General features: G+C 39.5%; 3 protein-coding genes across 3 annotated transcripts; 2 read left to right on the top strand and 1 right to left on the bottom strand.

The window, feature by feature from the left end:
• Positions 1 to 9,625: 9,625 nt before the first annotated feature.
• LOC146577247 (uncharacterized) lies at positions 9,626 to 13,178 on the top strand. Its single transcript, XM_085252516.1, has one exon. It carries the CDS (start codon positions 11,792 to 11,794, stop codon positions 12,617 to 12,619), a length of 828 nt encoding a protein of 275 aa, XP_085108642.1. The 5' UTR covers positions 9,626 to 11,791; the 3' UTR covers positions 12,620 to 13,178.
• A 320-nt stretch (positions 13,179 to 13,498) lies between these two features.
• Positions 13,499 to 16,169, bottom strand: LOC146577246 (uncharacterized). Its single transcript, XM_085252527.1, has 7 exons — positions 16,064 to 16,169; positions 15,432 to 15,788; positions 15,124 to 15,343; positions 14,578 to 14,801; positions 14,255 to 14,402; positions 14,040 to 14,149; positions 13,499 to 13,807 (listed from the first exon to the last, which is right to left on the bottom strand). Exons 2-7 carry the CDS (start codon positions 15,699 to 15,701, stop codon positions 13,499 to 13,501), a joined length of 1,281 nt encoding a protein of 426 aa, XP_085108653.1. The 5' UTR covers positions 15,702 to 15,788; positions 16,064 to 16,169.
• An 831-nt stretch (positions 16,170 to 17,000) lies between these two features.
• Positions 17,001 to 21,277, top strand: LOC146577245 (uncharacterized). The gene is made up of 4 exons (XM_085252510.1): positions 17,001 to 17,720; positions 18,612 to 18,984; positions 19,077 to 19,157; positions 19,709 to 21,277. The coding sequence occupies exons 1-4, from the start codon at positions 17,482 to 17,484 to the stop codon at positions 20,615 to 20,617; spliced, it is 1,602 nt and encodes a 533-aa protein (XP_085108636.1). The 5' UTR covers positions 17,001 to 17,481; the 3' UTR covers positions 20,618 to 21,277.
• The last annotated feature ends 3,006 nt before the right edge of the window (positions 21,278 to 24,283 follow it).

The following is a 24,283-nucleotide window of genomic DNA, read 5'->3' as shown; positions in this document are numbered from 1 at the left end:
TTACTTGTTTATCCCCCATTTTCAAAGATTTTGCTGGGCCGTCACTGGCACGCTTGACTTCAGGGTGGTTTACTGATACGGCCTTCGACTTCACCCTAACGGTGAAGCGGTATCAGTTTTATGAGATGAAACTCAACCGTTCTCCTTTGTCACCAGAACGTGAGCCTCAGCAAAGAAAACAAAAATGGAATTAGTTCAGCAGCGTATTGTGCTGTAAAATCAACTTACTTCCAGACACATACACAAACATAGACATTTGCACGCTAATTTGTCACGAGATAATTTCAGCTACCTCTAAAACTGGTCGAAACACAGTTCCTTTTGGCGAACTTAGACCTAATTTGTCACGAGATAATTTCAGCTACCTCTAAAACTGGTCAAAACACAGTTCCTTCTGGCGAACTTAAACCTATTTTATCACATTTCTTTAAACCTTTGCGGCCGTTTTATATACTCAACGTGTTTTCATTTGTTAAACGTATTTTTAATTTGTCACGAGATAATTTCAGCTACCTCTAAAACTGGTCAAATTCGGCTCCTTCCGGCGAACCCAACCTAATTTATCACGTTACTTAAACGTATTTTTAATTTGTCACGTTACTTTAAATCTTTGCAGCCGTCTTTAAATACCAAATAGTGTTTCTCACCCCTGATGTCCCACTGACGGTTCGGATCATCAGACTGAATCCCAGCGCCGTGGACCTGGTCACCGGCCCAGACTCGAATTCACGCTCTGGGACTCTCTCCTCGTCTAAGAGGGCTGTGCACAGACTTCGGTGCCGGCCCCCCACGGCGTCAGGAATCAGTGCTGGATCCTGGAACAGAGTCACAGATAACAGTTCTGATATATTCTGCTCTGGCTACGAAGGACCAAGTAAATGTTAGGGAAAATGTTCTAAAACACTTCTTCAGTAAAGACTCAGAGAAGAGAAACACACAGAACTTCTTGCTAGCAAGGGCAGCCTCTACTCTAAGAGACTCCAGTGAGAGAACTGCCCCGGTCTTTATTTATACTCCATTGAGTGCGTGTGTGTGTGTGTGTGTGTGTGTGTGTGTGTGTGTGTGTGTTGATCAAAGAGTCATATAACATGAAAGCACAAAAGGTACATCCTTGGTCATAAAGAGGGTAGTCTCCCCCACCCTAGATGGCACGGTGAGGAAGTCCAGCAGTTAAAGCACTTAGACTAAAACAGACATAGCTACGTTAAAACAATAAAACAAGGTACGACCTCTCCCACGCTCCCAGGATGTGGGGGTGAACCAAGCCTGCTAAAAATCACACATCCTGTCACTACCAAATAACTACAAACAGCATCCTACCATAAGCAAACTTATATCACTAAAAGATTATACTGACTACTAAATACAATTTTCCATTGACAACTGCTAAACTTGCACCACTGTTTCAGGGACCATTGTGTGTATCTCAGAGACTCAGTGATGTTAATTACAGGCTCACTTGGGTGGACTCCGGTGTGGATGCAGGTGTTTATCATGTTGTGAACATGCAACCGTTCCATACCTGGGACTCTCGTGTGTATCTCAGAGACTCAGTGATGTTAATTACAGGCTCACTTGGGTGGACTCCGGTGTGGATGCAGGTGTTTATCATGTTGTGAACATGCAACCGTTCCATACCTGGGACTCTCTCACTTCCAAAGAACATTCTGTTTCATTGCCTGCTGAGAGAGAGACCGCAGAGGGTCTGAACTCTGACTCTCAGGCCCACCCTGGCCCCCCTGCCGACACTGACATTGACTCTGAGCCATTCCCCTTTGATTTACCGGACATTGACTCTTCTTCTGGTGTGGGCGCTGTTCCAGAGAGTGTTTCACCCAGATCTGTCCAGCACCCAGCTGCTGGTGGACATTACAATCTCAGGCCCAGACGTTGCCCCAGAGTTACGTCTGGCTGGAGCAACAAAAGATGGACTAATGATTTTCACACAACCAGGCTTGATCTGAAGTGAAATGTTTTGGTTAAACCTGTTTGATGCTGTCTTGTTGCATTGCTACTTTGAGTCATGATATGTAGATGTTTCTGTTTGCTCTACTTAATCCAGTTTTATGGCTCTTTCGTGCGTTAAGGTTCATTCTTGGCATTTACTTAGAAAAAAAAAAAAAGAACAAAAGAAAAAAGTGAAAAAAACGAAGGAAACTGATTTTCCACTGTACATATTCGTCTTATTTTCACCAATTTCATTTTTAAATGGTCTTTTGCCCTGTGTGTGTGCACCAATCTTAGCTGTAACCTCTATGTATAGGGTACTGTTAGGTGTGGTGTGTGCTTTTTCAGCTGTGTACGGCTGAGGACAGCCTTTTTCTCACCAGGGGGGGACTATGTAACAGTTGCTATTGTAATGCAGTGTATCACCACATGGCGGCGCCTCCTGTCTCACGACTGGTGTCACCCCCTTTTTGTTCTTCTTCGCACTCCTCCTGTAATGGATGCTCCCGTGTGTACGCAGACTAGTGTGCTCTTTAGTAATGTGTGGTAGAGGTAGCACTTTTATTTTTGATATTGTAAATAAATGAGTACTTTTTGGAAAGTCAGAAGCTGTTGCTCATTCGCTATCCACCTGCACACCTCCGCGGCTGGCTTCATCTCCACTGCACGTTACAATATGTTGATTTTTTTCGCCTACTCATATCATAATTTTTTTACTCCTGGTTCTGTATGTTCATGTTCTGTTCTTTTGTAAACTTCATCTGTTTGTATGTTGTATACTCATTGTGTTTCAATAAAGTTCGATTTAAAAAGAGGTACGTTCTAAACGAAGCTTCAGACGTCACTGATCACGTGACTCTGGCCAAACGAATCAAGCCTCGACACGGTGCTTCTGAAGCAGCGCGTCGATCTTTCTGACACATGTCAGCTTCAAGCGGACCATCACTACGTCTCACATCTAAAGGTGTCAAGGTAACTTTGAACTGAGTTCAGTCAATCTGGAGTTTTTCCAAGTTTTCTGTTGCTCTCTGTGAGAGAAGAGCGTTAAAGGCGGGGCTCTCCAGAGTCCAGCAAAACAGGAAACCACAGCTGGGTGTGTGTGTAAGTGTGCAAACCAATAGAATGCATCGTGGTGGGGGGGGCATCACGGGCATTGGCAAGAAAAAAATAAAATAATCGGTCGTACCCATGCTTCCCCGACGTCATGCCAGCGCATATTGGGAAATTCGTAGGCACCGATCGGTTTTCTATCAGCCATTTGCTGGGAGTAAGGGCGCCCTCCGTTTGCGAGGTGCGCCTGCTGCTGGCGGCACAGGGAGGAGAGGGCGGGGCGGCAGGGAGTCTCTGGCTGGCTGGAGCGGCATCTAATAACCAACTCACAAAACAAAATAAAAACAACACAACAAACAGATATTATGATACAGACTTATAATCTGCACCCATGTTTTTTCTAAATTCTATAAAGTGAGCGCGAGAGCCCTCGGTGCGCCTGCGCGCTGCTGAAGTCAAAGTAAACTTTATTGTCATCTCCGCTACAGACAGTCCAGCATATAGAGAGACGAGACGACGAGGCTGCAGTTACAGCGGTGCAAGTAAACAAACAATAAATATAAGAACAGTAAGAAAATAAATCTACACTTTAGGACTCGGGGTAAAGGATCAATAACAATTTACATTTATAATTTACAGTTTAAAGATTTAAAGTCTCACACAACCCGTCAAAAGGGGCGGGGCCGGCTGCTTCCAAGTAGAGCGCATTTCATTTATAATGATGTAAATCCAAGCCCATCATGGATTCACGATCTGAATCCTGGGTTGTGTGAAATCCCAGAAATCAACCTTAGACAAAGTGAATCTGTGAACTAAGGTGTAGGTCTGTTAGGTTAATTGTGCTGATCCTCGGGTTGGGGGATTTGTGTTTGTACTGGAGCGCAAAATTCAAACCAATGGAAGATGGACAACAAAAGTTCAAAGCCATCAGGTGCTCAGGTTAGAGAAAAGATGCAGGTAAGCAGACGTGTGATTGGATAATGGCAGGTCATCCTGAACCAATCAGACTAAACTCCAAACAATACATTATGTTACAGATTTTAATATTAATTAGTCATTGTTACTTGTTGATTTGTCCTTTTCTCATTGTGTGACGAATTATGACGACTGTTTGGTAGCTGTTATTGTCTCTCTCTCTCTCTTCATGTGTGTTTCTCTGGTGAAACAATAGTTTTGTGTTAATGTTAGGGCTGCACGATTTTGTATAAAATGAGAATCACGATTTTTTGGCTTAGAATTGAGATCATGATTCTCTCATAACAATAAATAAACATAAAACAACAAATGTCTCACGTTTTGTTGTTGCAGCAAAATGTTGTCCTGCTTGAAATTCCGTCTCCACCGTTGCTCGACGCTGCGTGTACAGAGCAGGTAGTGCAACAATAGAAAAATAGTTGCGGGACGGCACTGTGTAGCGTTTGTCTAGGGTGTTGATCGTTTTCCTAAATCCCTCGTTTTGCACAGTGTTGATGGAGCCATATCTTTGGTCAGGTGATAAGTGATAGCCTCCGTAATGTCTTTGTGCCTGCGGGAGTTCGACGTGTATAGGGAAGCGCTGTATAAGGTTCCCGTTATTAATGTTTGGGTGGTTGACCGGGACGGATTTTCTCCTGTCACTTTCTCGTCATCCCTGACGTGCTCTCCGTTGTTTTTTCCCTGCTAATTTTAGCATCACACGGCACAGCTTCTGTATCACGTGGTATAAGGCTCCGCCCTTGGCATTTGTTGAGCAGGAAGAGTGGGCGCTTGTTTTCATGCAGAGTACGTCCCGAGTCAAAATGTGAAGTTTTACAAATCACCACTTCTTTAGTGAATATCATTTCAGTCTCAGACAATCTCGTTTCTCTTACAGAGGTTGAATGCACCTTCTGCGGATGGCGGTACCACACAGTGTGCGTGGACTTCCCCTGCACAGAAGGCAACTACAAATGCTGTGAATGCTAAATAAAGAGAAACAAATGATCCCTGTTGTCTTTGCTTGATGATTGGTTTGAGTCTTGACAATCCACATTGCTGGCGTTGCATCTTTCAATGCCAGCAATGGCAGGTATCAGTGCTCAAAGCTTTTGTGTTTGTTTCCAACAAGTTGCCCACCTCGGGAAACAAAAATGTGTTCTTTTACTTGTCAGATGAACATATGAGACACTTTGACTCTTCAGTGCAGTGTGGAGCCTAACAAAGATCTGTTTTGTGTCCCAGCTGATCAGCAGGAGGAGGAGAGTCTGACGGAGCAGCAGAGGAACATTTTCAGCTACTTGGACTCAGCTCAGCCACTACAGAGGAAACAATGAGCTCAACACAGAAGGTGACAGACAGAGCAGGACCATATGACCAAAGATATTTATCACCATATACATTTGAACATTTGCCATAACGATGTAGCTGACGATAGAATTGACACCAGACAAAATACTTTACAGCTGCACAACTTTATTAAAAACCCATCAATGTATTTTCACTGAAACAAGCAGCTGTTGTTTATGTGCATTAAAGTTATATAAAAATGTAACAGTGCAAATGCAAATTCCTCGCTGACAGTTTAACCAAAAGGCGTTTCCAGTGGAAACTGGCCGACACATCCTGAGCATAACCATGTATAATATCCACTAAACTTCAGAAGAGGTTATACAGTCGTGGCCAAAAGCTTTGAGAATTGCATAAATATTGGAACCTGGAGAAGTTGCTGCTTAAGTTTTTATAATAGCATTTTGCCTGCACTCCAGAATGTTATGAGGAGTGATCAGATGAACTGCATCGTCCTTCTTTGCCATGAAAATGAACTTAATCCCCAAAAAGCCTTACCACTGCATTTCATTGCTGTCATCAAAGGACCTGCTGAGACCATTTCAGTGATCGTCTTCTTAACTCAGGTGAGAATGTTGGCGAGCACGAGGCTGGAGATCATCATGGCTGTATCCCGATTCAGGTTCTGCAGCTTTAAAGTCCTCAAGGGCCGCGTACTCAAAGACCGCTAAGGCCGAAGTGCGAGGCTCGTAGGCTCGTGAAATGGGACGTCTAGCCTCCGTCGCGCTGCCCAGGTTGCCTAGCAACCATGATACTAACAGCTGGAAACGTTTCATACAGCTTTGTTTGACAGAAATGAAGGAGAACATATTTAGTTCATTTGTTTCTACATGAGCTCTGTGTGATTTGATGAGTATCTGAGGCTGAGACCACAGGACTGTGAAACATGATTGTTGGGCTTCATTTCTGTGCTGCTGGCTCTTCCTCCTCCACTTCCTCACACACTGCTGAATTTGTTCTGGTGGATCATCAGGGCTGCAAAGCCTCACAGATGATGTGCAGCAGTGGCTCCCTCAGTCTGTCCTCACTCTGGACACTTGCAGTCGTCACACATGGAAATCAAATGCGTGATAAGCTGCAGGATTCAAACACAAGTGTAACTTATAAACACATGTTCATACTTTTATTCCACAATCAGAGAGAAAGAAACAGAGAGAGAGTGCAGGACAGACAGACAGGTGACAGTCTCAGGTGTACACACTGCTACACAACAGCACCAGAGAAGCAGGATTTAGTGTTTGTGTTATTACGAGTGTAAACAAGAAGAGTTCCAGATGGTGCAGTGGACACATGTGTTACTGCTGTGATTAAAGCATCTTTCTTTCAGCTTAACGAGTGAACCATCAGCTCGTTCAAACACACATTAAAGTGCGTTTGGCTCGACACCACCGAACAGAGGCAGCAATATAACACAGCTAACATTAACAGTGCAGTGAATCCTGCTTGTGCCGTGATGTTCAGGACTGCAAACCGAGCAGCATCACTGACTTTCAGCTTGTTGTGTTTGTGGATATATGACTGACTTTAATTATCCACAAAATCATCACATTCTCTGTCAGATGAAGGTCGACTATTGAACGGCGTATATTTTAAAGGCTTTAAAACCAAGTTAACGCTGAAAGTACAAACATCACTAATGTCACATAACTCTGCCGACAAGGCATAGCTATGGCTATGAAATGCTCTTTGTGTATCACTTCTTCATTATGAAAGATGTCATTAATGCACTAGTAATGTCTCATCTGGAGTATTGTTCAATCATTTGGTCAGCAGCTAATAAGACAGATCTTAACAGACTTCAGTTAGTCCAGAATAAGGCGTCCAGATTAGTGTGAAGATGTTCATACTATACTAATATTGATAAAATGCATAATAACCTTTCTTGGCTTCCTGTACAGGCTAAAATATTCTATGGCTTACTTGTAGTTCTAAATAAAGCAATTCTGTTAAACACACCACATTTATTCTGCTCAGCTGCAGTATCCAGATGAAATACATCATCATATTACACAGTTTTCAACAAGCTGCAATTTAGTAAATGCTCGAGTTAAAAGTAACGTTTTGTAAAACTGTTACATTTAGAGCAACTTTTAAGTGGAATAAGTTGCCTTAAAAAATTAGAGAATTATTCAAAACTTCAATGAACACTTAAAAGCCGATTTACAGAGCTTTTAGTTGTTGTAAATATTGTAAGACATGATTTGTTTTTGAAATTTGTGTAATGTGCCTCAATGTTATTGATATTATTATTATTATTATTGATTGCTTATATTTGAACAATTGTGAAACCTCACTGTGGATGTAAGAGTGAAATTATGTGGATATCTTGAATCCACTTTATTGTGTAATATTTTATGTGAGTATTTGACGGAAGACGAGCAACATCTGTTGTGGAAGCTAACGGGGTCCCTTTAGAATAAATAAACATAGGATTTATTATCACTGAATAATTCTGTATAAATCTATACAAATTATAGAAATATGTAATAGGAAACAACAAAATAATCTAAATTATAAAAGTGTGTGTGTGTGTGTGTGTGTGTGTGTGCGTGCAATCAGGAGGGATGGGCATGATTTTAGTGTTTGAACAGTCATGAATTATCTTTAACAGCAGGTTGGATGTAATGTGTTAGAACTACCAGCAGGTGGGGATAAGAGACCTTTAAGGTGTTTGGTGCCACGCTCCACCTTCAGGTTTAAAACTAGTGTTAATGGAGGTTGAAGGTTGAGTTTGTTCCACGACTGCATTTCACTCACTGCCTCTGTTTGTATCTCTGTCACTGCAGGACCAACATGGAGCCAGAAGTCAGCGCTCTCAGGAGGCCGACAAACCTCACAGAAGAAAGGGAGAGAAAAAACACACCTGTGACGAGTGTGGGAAGGGTTTTACTGTGAGGGCTAAACTAAAACAGCATCAGGTCATCCACACTGGAGAGAGACCGTTCAGCTGTGACTTGTGTGGAAAGTCTTTTTCCTTCAAGCGTTCCCTAAAACAACACCAACTCATCCACAGTGGAGTTAAAGCATACAGCTGTGATCAGTGTGGCAGAGCTTTTACTCAAAGTAGCCACTTACAGAGGCATCTAGTTACCCACTCTGGAATTAAGGCATACAGCTGTGACGAGTGTGGGAAGGGTTTTACTGTGAGGGCTAAACTAAAACAGCATCAGGTCATCCACACTGGAGAGAGACCGTTCAGCTGTGACTTGTGTGGAAATTCTTTTTCCAGGAAGGGTTCCCTAAAAAAACACCAACTCATCCACAGTGGAGTTAAAGCGTACAGATGTGATCAGTGTGGCAGAGCTTTTACTCACAGTAGCCACTTACAGAAGCATCTAGTTACCCACTCTGGAATTAAGGCATACAGCTGTGACATCTGTGGGAAAACTTTCAGCTGGAGAGGGAGCCGAAATACACACCTACGCATTCACACCAGACATGATGTGTACTGCTGTGAACAGTGTGGCAAATACTTTACAACAGACGCACAGTTACAACGACACATGTTTACCCACACTGAGGAGAGACCTTATCAATGTGACCTGTGTGAGAAGACTTTTAAATCTCCACGTCACCTGAGACAACACCAACAGATCCACACCAGAAAGAGACTCTACAAGTGCAGCTACTGTGAGGTATGTATTTATATTGTTATCTTGTCATTTTAGCCTGACTGTTTGGAACAACTCTGCTCATTAAACTGTGTTAGCATGTTAGCAATTCTACTGCATGGAAAAGCAGCTCCTAGTGATTATTCAGATTTTCCTTTCAGTTATGATTTTAGTATTACTGTAGTATTATGGTGGTAGTATTGTAGTTATTGCAGCCCAGTAAACTGAGTGTGTTAACTGAAACAGTCAAATGTAGTTGGGCGTCTGCAGAGATGCTCTTTATTTCAGGCGACGTTCAGGATACAAATGTTGAAGGACTGACTTACACTGTCTTTGTGTCTTTGTTTAGAAGCAGAGCGACACAGATGGATCCAGTTCTCAACCCTGTCATCACTGTGGTGGTGGGAAAGACTTTCATTGTGACCTCTGTGGAAAAACTTTCAGTTGGCAAAAGACCCTAAAAGTACATCAACGTAGACACACTGGAGACAAACTGAAATACTGCAAAGAATGTGGGAGAAGCTTCACCACATCAAGTGAGTTAAAACAACATGAACTGATTCACAGTGGGGTTAAAAAGCACCTCTGTGATCAGTGTGGGTCATCCTTCACCACTGAAGGTCAGCTTAAATCACACAAAGGAGTCCACACAGGAGAGAAACCACACAAGTGCAGACACTGTGAGAGAAGCTTCTCACATTCACATAGTCGTAACAGGCATGAACGTGCACACATGGAAGGAAACTACAGCTGTGACCAGTGTGACAAGAGCTTCAGGAATCTCAGTTCATACTCTGCACACAAACGATCCCACGTTACTAATAAACTGTTTCACTGTTACCAATGTGCCCAAACATTCACCTCATTGTCTGCTCTGTGCAAACATCAGCGCGATCACTCAGGGCTGAAATCACTCCCATCACTGGATCACAGTGAATCTGAAGACACAGAAAGATCCTCTGGTTTCCTCTGGTCAGACTCAAAAAGCTTGAGATCAGGCTCCACAGAGTTCAGATAGAATCATTTAAACTTGTGTTGAACTGAACTGGTTGCTGGGCTGAACTTCTACATAATACAGATCTACATGGGGATCTTCTTTTCTGTTGTTTTACTGAGTCAGTTTTGTCCTTTTTTCTCTGTCCTGGTTTTGCTCGTCTGTAAATGATTGAAACTCAGTCAAATAGTTCATTGTTCTCCAGCAAAACGTTTTGGAAACTCATGTTTAACCTTTAAAACTCTGACATGTTTTAGCACACAAGGCTTCATCGGGGAGTTCACTCATGATTGGACCATGAGAACAAAGGTTTTTAGTTCTTTCAAAGAGAGTCTTGGAGATGTTTGATGTTTCTGTTTTTCTGAAACCACCTGAAAGAAAAACTATTTTTCTTGCTTTATGTAGTGTGGAAGTTTTTAATGTTTCTTCATCTGTGATGTTCTTGAATGTGTTCACGTGAAGATGGTACAAATAAACTGTCCTTTCAGCTTTAGCTCCTAATTTATTCATTATATATGGATGTAGCACAGCAGCCGTCTCTTGATTAACACATGGAGGGCTCGGGATCTGATGGTGTCGTCTCCCTAATTTGCCCACTCAGTAAATCTCACTCATGGCCAAGAAATTGAAATGAACCTTGTTTCCCTGCTGGATAGTGATCCACTGTAACTCTGCTCCTCCTTCCTGTTTAGGATTTCTGTGGCTGAAGTAAAATTCCCTCCATCCATCACTTATCCCAGCTAACCCAAAGTGAAATAAAGTTTTGCTCGTCTTAAAAAAGCATTACAATAATGGGCATTACCAATGCAAACTGAATGATACAGAAGATGAAAGAAGAGACTTTGATCAGTTAATAAAGCTCATGATCTGGATTCATTGTGGCTGCTACACAGATACTTCTGGGTCACTTCTCTCAGTTAGGAACCTTCCTCACCAAACTGACTGTTGGACCACACCCCTGGTTTCATGAGAAATTGTTTCAGCCATGATTTCTCTTCCTGTATTTCAGAGTAAAGACTGAAGTGACAAATGGAAGCATGTTTAAAAAACACAATGTGAGAGAGACGTTGAGGTCCTTAGAAGTTACCCTGGGTTTTTCTGTCACCCTCCTAGATGTTACACACCTTGTTATTGGACTGATTTCTACTGCTGGACTACTCCTGCGGAGAGTAACAATACTCTTACTAATTAGCTCCCTTTCACACCTTTGGGGATATTTATTTTTGTGTTTGCAGCGCTGTGAGCCAGAACAGCGAGAGAAAAATCTGCAACAGCGACGAGCTGAATGCTTATGTGAATTGCAGCAGCTGCACATGTGCTACGCTGAATTAGAGGATATCTTTGCTCTGGATTTCTATTTCTACTTTTTCATTTCTATATGATTCTTCTTGCATCTAAACAAAGATGATTCAATTTGCTAAATGTTGATGGCTCTTCGTGCTCAGGTGTAAATGAGACGTAATATTTGCTCTTGGTTTGGTTCTCCTGTACAGAACCTTGCAGTACAACAGAAACCTAAAAACATTATTTGTAGTTGTTATTCTTAGTTGTTCTGCTGCCTAAATACCACAGGGTCTAAATTGGTGAGCGTGTTTGCCACTATATTTGCCCTGGATGTAGATGCAGAAACTCTTGCTCTGTATTTGAGAGAGAATCTTAGAAGAGATGTGACCTGTCAAAAAATTGCTAGTAAACGTAGCAGGTTCAGCTCTTTCAAGGTTACTGCTGAATGTAATGATGTGGGTGAAATGTACAATCCTGAACTCTGGCCTGAAGGGGCTCTGGTCCGGCGTTTTTATGAACCTCGTAAGCTCGGTACGGTGGTGCCAAGCTCAGTGGATCCAGCAGGGGAGATAACTGCGCCTTCTGGTACCAACGTATCAACATGAAGATGTCTATTAGGATATTATCTTACAACTGTCATGGTCTACGTTTGGGACAGAGTGCAGGGGACAAAGCTCGACGGATTGTTGTGGACAGTCTGCTTGCAGAATGTGACATTTTATGCTTGCAGGAGACATGGTTGTCCAAACAGGACCTGGGAAAACTTAACTGTCTAAATGCAAGTTTTTTGGGAGTGGGGGAATCAACAACTGATCTCAGCACAGCTATAGTCAGAGGCAGAATACCTGGAGGGGTTGCTGTGCTTTGGGACAAAAAAATAGACCCTGTGATAAAGCCCATTAGACTGGATGTAGACTGGTGTATTGGTATACAATATACACAGAACAATAGTAGTTTTATCATTCTTAATATTTATACTCCCTATGAATCTTGTCAAAATGAGCAAGAATACCTCAGTAGGCTGGCTTTTATTAATGCATTTATTCAAGACAACGATACTTACAGCATATATGTTTTGGGTGATTTTAATGCTGATCTCACAGACAGCAGTTCTCAGTTTGCTGACCACTTAACTCACTTCTGTCAAGTTAATAATCTTATCTTGTCTACCAAAGTGTTGCTGCCTGCAGACAGCTATACATACATAAGTGAAGCCTGGCATAGTACATCATGGCTGGACCACTGTATCTGTACAGCTGATGGACATGCAGCTTTAGCAAACATGACTATCAGGTATGCGGTAACTGTGTCAGATCATATACCTTTTGGTTTTACTGTGAATGTGGAACAAATGCCAGCATCAACTGGAAACAATATTGCTACCACACTGCAAAAACAGCTATACTTGAAACAAGCCAAATATTCTTAAATCTGACAAAATTTTCTTGTTTTGAGCAAAAAATCTGCCAATGGGGTAAGCAAAAGTTGCTTGACTAGAATTCTTAAAACTAGCAAATTAATCTAACTGCCATATGCCTTTTAACTAGACAAAATTGTCTAAAATGTATGCTTATTTGAAGAAAATGTGACTTATTATAAGTAAAAGACACTTTGATATTTAGAAAATCTGTACCTAAAATGAGCATTATGCTTTCTTGAACAAGCTGTTTTCAAGAATTATTTGCTTACTTTAAGATTCTTAAGATTCCTTAATTTAGATTTTTCACATAAAAAAAACACCTTACTATAGGACAAATTTTCTTAAAACTGAATTGTTTCTTTCTTGATTGAGCTAACTATAAGAATTATGTTTCGAGTCTGAGAACAATAATCAGCAAAAATTCCTGAGAATAAGACACCATCTCTTCAAAAGCTACTAAAAATAAGGGAATTCATCTTAAATTAAGACAGCAAAAGCACTCTTAGTTTTTGCGCTTTTATTGACACAGCAATGGGTCAGTACTCACTGAGGTCTGTTCCAGGAGAATCATGTCTAAAATTATACATTTCAGCAGGGTACTGTGTAACATGGCCAATATAAGAAGTGCATATTCCAGATACTCTTAACATGAATAATAACAGTATAACACACTCAAGGCTGGTATCAAAAATACATTTTGCTGAAGCTTAAAACAATCACTATTTCAAATCCTATATTACATAACATTTTAGAAGAACAAGTTTAACGACCACACAAACAAACATGTGTTTTACATTTGAACAACTTTTCTAGAGAAAAAAAAAACAACCTCACTGACCAACACTGAGTCTGATAAACAAGGCAGATGGAGTCTGTCATCTGAGAGACTCACTCAATGAATGACTTCCACTCACCAAGCGCCTTCTTGTAAGAGGGGGTTGAATCTCGGTCATGGATGGAGTCTTTGAGTATTTCAGTTTGCAAGACAGACAGCAGTGTGGAAATGCACTTTGGATATGTGAGGTGGAGGGCATAGTAATATGCCATCAGATAGAGCAGTCCCTCATTAAGATCCTTCCGGTCAAAAGTGCTCACCGGTGTGGTTCCAACAGCTATCATGCAGTTGCCTTCAGAGACAAGCAGAACTGGGCAAGCCAGGGGTCGCTGACGCAGGTAGCCTTCAGGGTCTTCTGAAGTCTACATGACAGAAAAAAAGAGGATTAGAACAAGACCGTGAGAAAGACAATTTTTGAGTTGCATTACAGTTTAAAATAGATCAACTTTTTTTGTAGTTTTTATTAACATCAACATGTTATGGGGATCTGAACTTTAAGAATATTTGACTGACTCCACAGTAAAATATATAAAATGAAAACATGAGTAACTGCAAAATTCAACAATATATACACATAGAATATTGCAGCCTTACCTTTAGGACATGGAAAAAAGCCTCACTACAGATGCCCAGCTTCTTAGGTGGTACTGTGCTGGAAGGGAAAAGCATGGGAAGGGCTCTGAACACAGTTGCTGCATGTTCCACTGGTTTGAAAAAAGAAAAATAAGACAGGGCAACACCATTAAGCATTGAAAATAATTTAATCTGCAAAGCATAAATGTAGACAAATCAAGATACTGTAGCATTACCTCCATCCAAAGTTTTTGGCGGCTTCATAACTTTCTTCATGACACCATAAAACTGCACCTTCGAGTAGAAGATTTCCCATCTATCCTTCATCTCAGAAATGTATTTCAAGTTGGATGGTTGAATAATTCTCCGCAGCTCATCAAGGACCTGAAAAATACAGACAGAAACCCAACTGAGATAGATCTGTCTAGCTCTGTATCTGGTCTTGACAATAAGTGATAACAATTTAAACATGAGGGCCAGTATTTAAGAAATTTGAAAATCATATCAAAATGTCCCCAAAGGAATAACAGGATGGCTAAAAGAAATAAGTACTGCTTACATGATCCAGTTCTCTGAAACAAGGATATGCCTCTAGTATCTTCACTGCTCTGTCCTGCTCCTTTATAGCATCAGAGTTAATGAATTGTCTTCTAGACTCAAACTCCAGGTTCAGCAGTTGGGTAACAGCAGCTTTGTTCTGTTTTTTGGTCTTGTATATTTCTTGAAGTGTCTTGTAGTGTTTTGCCTGGGTTTTTTGGCTGTCAAAGAAGTCAGCTGAACCAGCTAAATACACAGAGCAGAGGTGTGTAAATCATTTATTGCCACAGTAAGGCTTTATATATCTGTTATTGGTGCAAAACAATAAAACAAAAATACCAAAATATATCTGTAAATTAGATCAACAAATTAACTAAACACCTAACTTAAAATTGTTCATTCATCCTGTCAAGTTGTCACTATTAAATGGAACACAAAGATTCCAAGATAAACAGTGAAGTAGTTGTGTTCCATTGTTAGCAGAATTTTTAACAAAAAAACAAAAAGTTTCGTCCAAACCACATTTACACTCAGGGTGTAATAAGAGGGTGCATTATATTATACTTACATTCTTCATCACTGCCATCCTGGTGGTGCACTGGGGTGCCCATCGATCTAACTGGTGATTTATCTAGAATAATAGTTGATGCACTGGACTCCCCACTGCTGTCATTTTTTGCAACGCTTTCATTCCCATCCTTTCTTGGCTTCTTCACAGGAGGTTTTTTGCCCTTTCTTGGACTTTTGACATTGGAGAGTCTCTTCATTAGCTTTTTAGCAACATGCTCCTAATAGGTACAAACGATAAAAATTAAAAGATGATAAGATACATCACTCATGATTAACACAGAGTGGTATTGAGCAAATGCTACTTACCCACTCACCACACGTTTCTTTAAGCATTGGGTAGTACTCCATTAATCGCTTTGCCATGGCATCAACCTCATGTTTGCTGGGGTATCTGGAGTCCTCAGCTGCTCTTGCTATTGAAATCATGTTTGTCATGGTGTTTCTTACGAGTCGACAAAAGAGTTCCTTTGACAAAGGTTCAGCACACTCTGTCCCCAGCCGCTTCTTTTCAAAGTAGGAATGTCGAGCTTGCTCAAGTTCACTGTCTGTGAAGACTATGTACTCTGGGTTGGACATAGTCACAAACTTAGAAGTGCTGGGTTCCTCTCTGGAGAAGTCACCATCTCCAGTAGTTGTTAGCGTTTTTTCAGCAGCAGTCTTGTTCTAAAATACAGTGTACATGGGGCTAATTTCACATAAAATTGCATAAGAACTTTAGGTCTCTACACATGAAAGAAAGTACAACAAAATATCAGTAAAGTGTCAAACAATAAAAAATATGTATATTTAATAAATGTGTAGGCCACTTGATTTAAATCAAAACTAAAGAAGATTCTACTGTCTATCTGTTAAGCGAGTATTGGTGGAATTACTTGAAACTGCATAAAACAAGCTGGTGTGTTCTCAGTTTTGTCACACAGCGATAGGACAGAACTTACTTCTTCACATTTGTGCACTGCAAGCCATAGAGCCCGACGCCTGAGGAAATGTTCAGGACCAGGAAACAGATCTTTGATGTCATCTCGTGAAAGTGATGAGAGCAGGTCTTCTCCAACTTTTGCTTCTGCAATAGGAGTTTCCAATTATCACTACATTGCACTATCCTCATGTGCAAGCCAGCTGACAGCTTTGCTTGGGTAACAAACAGGATACACAAGAAACATACCGGTAATTTAATATTTACCATTTAAAAACAATTCTCTATTCCATTATATTCCCTCCTGACTGCTCCACAGGTTCTAAATTACCTTCCTCCTATTGACTGGAAAAAGCATTATAGTTGTGATTCGCTTGCACCTTTCGTCCACACGTAAATGGCGTTTTCGGTCACTGAAAAAGGAGATTTCTAAAAACGCTTGCCAGGGTGGATATTTTTGAAAACTCCTTTTTTGCATTTAGGTGTGGACGAGAAAAACGGAGAAAACGCAGCGTCAAAGGTGTGGGCCTTTTTTGACGACACACTGTGCGCCGCGTTATTGTTTCGGTGAAATGAATTTCTACAATACTGTTAATTGTACTCTCTGCAGTGTTTAAATGCTTACATATACACACACAGTTACTGTCCCTCCACACATAGGACTGGGTTCTGCTTTTATGCCCTATCTTTCTTTACTATTTCCCACCGAGGCTTCTAGACTTCTGATTGGCCAACATTCAGGTTAGGAACACGGTTAGGAATATATCGCCACCTGTTGCTTTGGCATGTTCCTAGCAGCGTTTTCCTTAATTTCTGCGTTTACGTGTGGACGGGATTATTTTTTAAAATGAAAACGGAAAATCTCCGTTTTCAGAAATACCCATGTACATAGTGTAATAGCACTAGCATATTTAAATATGCTAATGCTACTAAGCTAACCGCACAAGCTAAGCTAACAACCGGTATAGCCTGCCATGCTAGCGACTTAACATGCAACATAGCAGAACACAAAACATAGAAAAAACAAAACAGTCACATACCTTTCAAGGTGGCAATTGTTATTTCGTCCAGTTTCTCCATAGCATGCCTTAATTTCTTCACACTGTACCACTGTATCCCAGACCCAAAAATATTACTAATCCTGCAATCCAAATTTGAGGTGCGAAGCTAGAGGCGCGAAGCTGGACTGTACCAACTCAGGAGTATGGGGTTGTGTACAGAAATGGTTTAGTTCGCTCTTTTATATCTATAAAATTCTATATATTTAAAGATATGACTATTTAGTTAGATTATATTAAGTAAATACTGACATGTCGGTACTATTACTTAGTACAGCTGTTATAAGGCCCCGAATTAGGATAGCCATTCCTACCCCTTAATGGAATAATCCTGGTCATCTTGGCTTTATGGGAAAAACGGTTCACGGACCAGTGAAACAAAATGATTTGGCGCTGTGTTATCTGCTTCGTATTTGTGGGTCTGACCCTCAAATCCTTACTGAGTCATATTAATTCTGCACATAGCCATAGTCCAGATTTCCGTGTAGTTTGTGGCATAGATGGATGTGTCAAAGAATATCGTGTTTACAATTCATTTTGGTATCACATTCGTCGAACACACTCCGACCACCTTGGCAATGGACGATGCAGCGGATCGACTAGGACACAAAAATCTGTAAGGTGAGACTGACTATATACTTTGATATCTTTGTAAATAATCATATAAAGTATTCATGTTAGATTCCTACTTGTTTTTACAGCTTAACAGTAGATATGTTAATGCTAATTCCTTATGATCCACATCAATGCTATTTCTAAACAATTTTTCTGAGTGTTTAATTTCTCCTAATAGAGAAAACACCATTTTTTTAAAACTTTTGTTTTAAATAAACCAATGGGCATGGTCCAGAGTCTCCTTGGTTGTTTGTGTTTATTAATATTCATTGTTTCAGTTAGTTTCCTGGTTATTTGTTAATTATTTCCAGTGTTTAGGTGTTCTCCGTGCCTCCCTTGTCTTGAGTCAAGTGTCCCTGGTTTGATGTTCATGTTTATTCCTGTTTTACTTTGATAGTCCCTGCCCTGCATCAGTGTATTTTGTTGCCCTTCCCCCTGGTCTCTTCTCATCTGATTAGTGTCAGCTGTGTTTCGTACCTGTCTGCCAATTCCTCGTTTCCTTTTGTGTATGTATATTTAGTGTGTTCTTCCCTCTGTTCTTTGTCGGATCGTCTGCATTTTCTCCTCTGTGTCATCTGTGTTCCCTCCCTCGGGTTTTCATGTCTCATGATCCTTGCTCCAGGTTGTAAGGTTTTTGCAACATTTTCAATGTTTCCTGTGTTCTTTAGTTTAGCTTTCCAGGTTTAGGTTTTTGAGGATTCTTACAGCTTTTAAACTACAGTTAAGCTGCCAAGTATCAATCAGCAATAAATTAGTAAAATTTTATTAAACTCAGTCTGAAAACATACATATTTTGGAGTAAATTATCAAATGCGAATAGAATTATTTAGAAATTATCAGTGTAGCTTGTAATTAATATCTTTAACTAGTCAATTAATCAATTAATCTCAATTGCAGTTCTAGGAGGGAACCCTCATCAGCGGAGAACAGAAGTCTGAGTAACATGTGGGCCTACAGGACTGATCCAGTGGTCGAAAACCAGCCAACAAGCCAGCCAACAATGGATGCGGCTGTAGACACCAGATTGAACTCAGGAGAAGATGCAGTGATTGATCAAAACACAATACAGCATGATCCAGACAGTGTGTGCCCCGAACATTTTGGTACTTTTGACAGTAATAAGACATTGTACTCTGGCTTCGATGATGGTGCCCATATCTCGCAAAGGCCCCTTGTTCCATCCCAGACCAACAATGATACCTCGACTCCAAACATTTCAGCAGCTTGTCCAAGCGTGTTTGCAGATGGAGTAGCATCATCCCAATCTATGGTGAGTCTATCACTACTGAACAATAACAACTTCTTTTGATAAAACATTTTACCAGTTTATTACACTCCTATATTTATTTCTCTTTTCTGAAGGATGACTCCTGCCACGATGTTCTTATCAGACAAGCAACAGCTCTTGTATTGACTGCAAGAGAGAAACATCGTCTTTCACAGGTTTGTGCTCATACAAAATTAGAATGATTATTTTAACATGTGGCTCTATTTTTTTTTCATCATTTATTATTAACAATTTTCCCTAAACTGTAACTGCCTTTAATTCATTCTGATTATCCTAATAGTAACTATGCAAAACCGAGCATCACTTGTATGTGCCTCCAACTTTCCAGTTTACCCAAGGCAGTCATAGTCTCCAGCCATCCATCCATTCACCTCCGCCTATCCTTTTCAGGGTTGCTCCCATCACAAGCCTTCCTCCGCCACCTAACTCTTAGTCTCAGTTTAAAAAGGAAAATTGTAATCTTAATTAAACTAAAAATTTGAGTTTTGCAAGAAATCCGAGAAGGAATTAAAAAAAAAATTTTTCCTTCAGTTTCAGTGAGGAAAAAAATCTATAAGAAACAGTCAAATAATTCTATGCAGTTTTTTGGTTGCAGAGCTACGTACGTTATTAGTCCTTACATTATAAGTTGTCTATTCGCTAAAAATAAATCTCTTTTAATAGCAAACAACTAAGATGTCGTTTGTTCTTTTTGTCTGTTTTACAGAGTGGTGTGAATGATGTCGTTGCAGCATTACAACAGTATCAGGCATCGTTGGTCAATAATCTGAGAAGTCAGGTACAAAAGGTTTTCCAGCAGCATCATGGAAGTGGACTTGAAAAAGATGTTTTGGCAGTCTTTGACCAGATTGAGGATCCATTTTCCTCTGTTTCAACAACATACAGGCAGGATGATGTGATAAAGAGAAATTTCAATTTTGTGGAGTCCGAGGAGGTTTGTGTTGGGTATACTGCTGTCATGGTAAAAAAAGGGAAAAAAAGATTCCTCACTACTGTGCCCAAATGTTTTCATTATGTTCCGCTTGTCAGAAGTTTGGAGCAGTTATTGTCCCATCCAAGAGTTTTGGCATTGATAGATGAGCAGAAAAATTACAGAAATGAGTATTTATATGATATCATAGATGGAGAACTCATGAAGTCTCACCGTTTATTTTCTGCACACCCCTCTGCCTTACAGATTATCCTTTACTCAGATGAAATTGAAATTTGTAACCCACTTGGGTCTCATGCCTCCAAAAATAAGTTGGTAATGTTCTATTATACTTTGGGAAACATTAATCCTAAATATCGATCAAAACTAGCTGCCATTCGTCTACTTGCCATTGCAAAAAAGAGTGCGCTTTCTGAATGTGGTGTAGATGGAATCTTGCAAAGGCTGCATGAGGACTTAGTGAAGCTATATAATGGAGTTAAAATTCAAACTGGAAATGGTGAACGTGAAATATTTGGAGCATTAGTTTCATTATGTGGAGACACTTTGGCGCAGCATGAGCTTTGCGGGTTTAAAGAGGGTGTTGGGTTTGCCCATAGTAAATGCAGGCAGTGTGAATGTTCATTTGAGGACATGCAAATTTATTTTGATGAGGATAACTTTGAGGAACGGACATTTGAATGACATGTCCGGCAATGTAGCGAAATTGAGAAGGCCAACACAGAGTATCTAAGAAGCAGCTTAAAAACAACATATGGAATAAACAGAAGAAGCAAACTTATTAATTTCCCAGCATTCAACTTGATCCAACAAACACCCCAAGACATGATGCATGTAATTTTTGAAGGGATTGCTCCATTAGAAATAAAGTGTGTGTTGAAACACTTAGTTCTTATGCTTATGGGAGAGCTAGACTTAGATCTCTTCAATGCTGCAATGACTGGTTTCCCATACTCTCCAGTTGATATTAGAGATAAACCAAGTGTTATTACCTACAGTACATTAGCTTCCAGTGACAATAAGTTGAAGCAAATGATTGTTCTTCTGAAAATTTTGCCATTTCTGATTGAATCAGCCAAAGGTACTGAACACTACGCATTCATTCTTGAACTCATTGAGATAGTTCAGATTTTACTTGCTCCTGTCATCAGTCTGCAGACTATTAACAAGTTGAAAATCCTCATTGAACAGCACTTGAAGCACATGAAAGCCCTTTTCCCAGATAACAACATCACACCAAAACAACATTATTTGATTCATACACCAAGCCAAATTAAACGTTTGGGACCAATGGTCCGTCATATGTGCATGAGATTTGAATCGAAACATTGCTTTTTCAAACAATGGGTGTCAAAAATAAATTTTAAAAATGTTTGCAAATCTTTAAAACCCCTGGAGGGTCTTAAGGACATTTATTGTCTTTTGAATTTTTAGTTTTAAACCATTTTCACTGTGTTGAGTGGATTAAAGCCAAATTTGTCAAAGAATCTTTTTTTAACTTTTTTTTTTTAATTGTGGTGTAAATTCATTAAATTAGCCTAAAATGGCTAAGCTACAGCGATGCATCCACCTTTATGCCTTTGGACAAAAATTGTCCCATTGAAACCCATTATAAACGCTATTTTTCACGCCAGAAAAATTAAGGTTTAAGGGATCGTCAGGTTTCCACCTTAGGTTTCGTTTTTAACTAGAGACCTTAGAGTTGTAATTTTTTTATTTGTCCACCGAGTGGCGCCCTTGCTTCACATTTGACCTCTGCTCGAAAACAGCGGGCTGCAGAACTGAACTGCGGGAAAGGAAGTCACCGACGTGAGAGGGTGGATTTTTTTTTTTCAATCAACAGGAAATGACGTATTTGTTGTCACGTGGTATGGATGTGTCTGCTGGAGAAAGGAGTCCCACGCAACATGCCCCGGTTCTTCGTCGCAACTTACCCCGGGAAGAGGCACTAATTTCGGCCTAGAGGACCAGCATTGACCGCCTGGAGACTATTTTCGGTTCCGGAAATTTTTTTTTAAAGTAGATCGAAATTAATTTTGGTGCCGATCTTTGGACCATCTAAAGGCCTAATTATATTAACTATCAAATATTACTTCAAATGGTTTTTTTGGAAAATATTTAGTTTTTTAGGTTTTTTTTTAGTTTTTTTGTAATACAACTGGGATTTAAAGGGTTAAAACAACGAAAATATAATTAAAACTTTATATGAATATTTCAGGGAGAAGTAGTTTTAAAAGACTGACCAATTTAAAGTGAAAAAAAAAATTAATATTTAATATTTTTATTGCACTTTTGGGGAATTTGCATTTTTCATGGATTTTTTAATGTGCTCCTGCAAAAAAAATAATGGCAGGTCAAAATTCATTTTGGTGCCAATCTTTTGTCCATCTGAAGGCCTAATTATAATAACAATCAAATATTACTTCAAATGGTTTTTTTTTTAAATATTTAGTTTTTTTGTTTTTTGGGGCTAAAAAAACAGGGTGCTCATGTAATGAAACTGGTATTTAAAGGGTTAAAACAACGAAAATATAATTAAAACTTTATATAAATATTTCAGGGAGAAATAGTTTTAAAAGACTGACCAATTTAAAGTGAAAAAAAATATGAATATATAAAGTTTTTATAGCACTTTTTGGGGAATGGACATTTATTGTCGTTAAGCACAAAGGTGGATGCATTTTTAAGACTCCTCCAGGTTAATAAAGCATAATCAAATGTATGAATGTTGTCAGAATGTGGATAGTTTTGATCACCCCATTTTTTCCAATGAATGCACATTAGGACCAACCTCAGAAGTAAGCATAATGTCATACTTAAAAGAAAAAATGAGGGCCTTCCTTGGAAATGATGAAGTAAACCATGCAGTGACTGTTAAATGGCTTAATCTAAATGGTAACAAATACATAAGGGATAGGTCATTAATTGTTTGTGCTGTTGGTTCTAGTGGTTTACCTATATTTGGGCTTGTGAAAAATATCTATGTGATCAATTCATCATTGTACTGTTTTGAATTCCAGCAGCACAATACCATTTGTTATGACAGAGATTACATGTCATATAAGATAGAGATTCCAAACATGGCACAAGCAACGGAGCTGATATCCGCTGATAATCTTATAGATTTCACTCCATATTACAGTTTCACACACAAAGATATGACATATGCAGTCATGAAATATTACCTGTGTGATGTAATTGGACTACACATGAGTTCAACAGATGTTTTATAAAAGGTACACTGCTTTACATGCATGAACTGTATTATCAGGTTATTGTTTTGGACAGTTTTGTTGTTGAGTTTTCTATCAAATCTGACAGTTGAATGCGATTGTAGCATTGCCACAGTGAAGATATGTGTACTGATACTTGTCTGATGCTGATCTATTAATCTGTTTGACCTGGCCTAAAGTGAACGAGTTATGCCGTTTCTGTTTTTCAAATGGGCCTGTATTTCATGTTTATCATGTGCTTTTCCAGCTTTTGTGCATGTTTTGTCAAACTTGACAGCAGTTTTATTACACTTTAGTGTCAATAAATACATTTCTTAAACTGAGCAGCTGTTTAAGTGGCCTTACTCTTGAAATGAGAAAAATAATCTTGTTTTTATTAGGGAATTTCAACCATACCTTGTAACTGGTAAATAAAGCTCAAGATGAGCTGAAATATCCTTTTAAGGAAAAGTTAGACATATTTTCCTAGAATAAGATTTATTTTCTTGTGCAAAACTTGCTTGTTAAGAATATATTTTCTTTTTAGACAAAAAATAAGAAAAAATGTCCATAAAGAAGGGTTTTTTTACTTTCTTGAAAATCGTTTTTTGCAGTGCAGTGTAAAATTAGACTGGTCAGCTTGTAGTGAAGATGATTTCTTAGCTTATCATAGTAATACCGATATACATCTGAACAACATTTCTTTGCCCAAAGAAGCTATTTTGTGCAAGGATGTCAACTGTAAGAATGCTGTGCATAAACATTTACTCTGCTCCATGTATGATGATATAGTGACTGCTCTGCATGAAAGTGGTACACTGCTTGATAAACAATATAAGCATAAGAAACCTAACATCAGACCTGGCTGGAAAGAACATGTATCCATGTACCATGATGAAGCTCGCATAGCTTATAAATGTTGGGTCATGGCTGGAAGACCTAAACAAGGCCCAGAATTTGAACAGAAAAAATGTGCGAATGCCAGATATAAGTACGCTGTTCGCTTTATAACTAAAAATGAGCAAATGCTGAGAGCAGATTCTTTGGTAAATGCTGTGAAATAATATGGCAGATTTTTGGAAAGAGGTGAAAGCTCTTAATAACTGTAAACCATCTCTACCATCAACTGTTGAAGGTG

The sequence above is a fragment of the Mchenga conophoros genome, linkage group LG3 (genome assembly GCF_057382185.1).
Source record: "Mchenga conophoros isolate Kocher_MC1m ecotype Shallow Benthic linkage group LG3, M_conophoros_male_GT1.1, whole genome shotgun sequence".
NCBI classification, from domain to species: Eukaryota; Metazoa; Chordata; class Actinopteri; order Cichliformes; family Cichlidae; genus Mchenga; species Mchenga conophoros.
The sequence above is the reverse complement of the archived record's forward strand: the minus strand, read 5'-3'. Positions and strand labels throughout refer to the sequence as shown.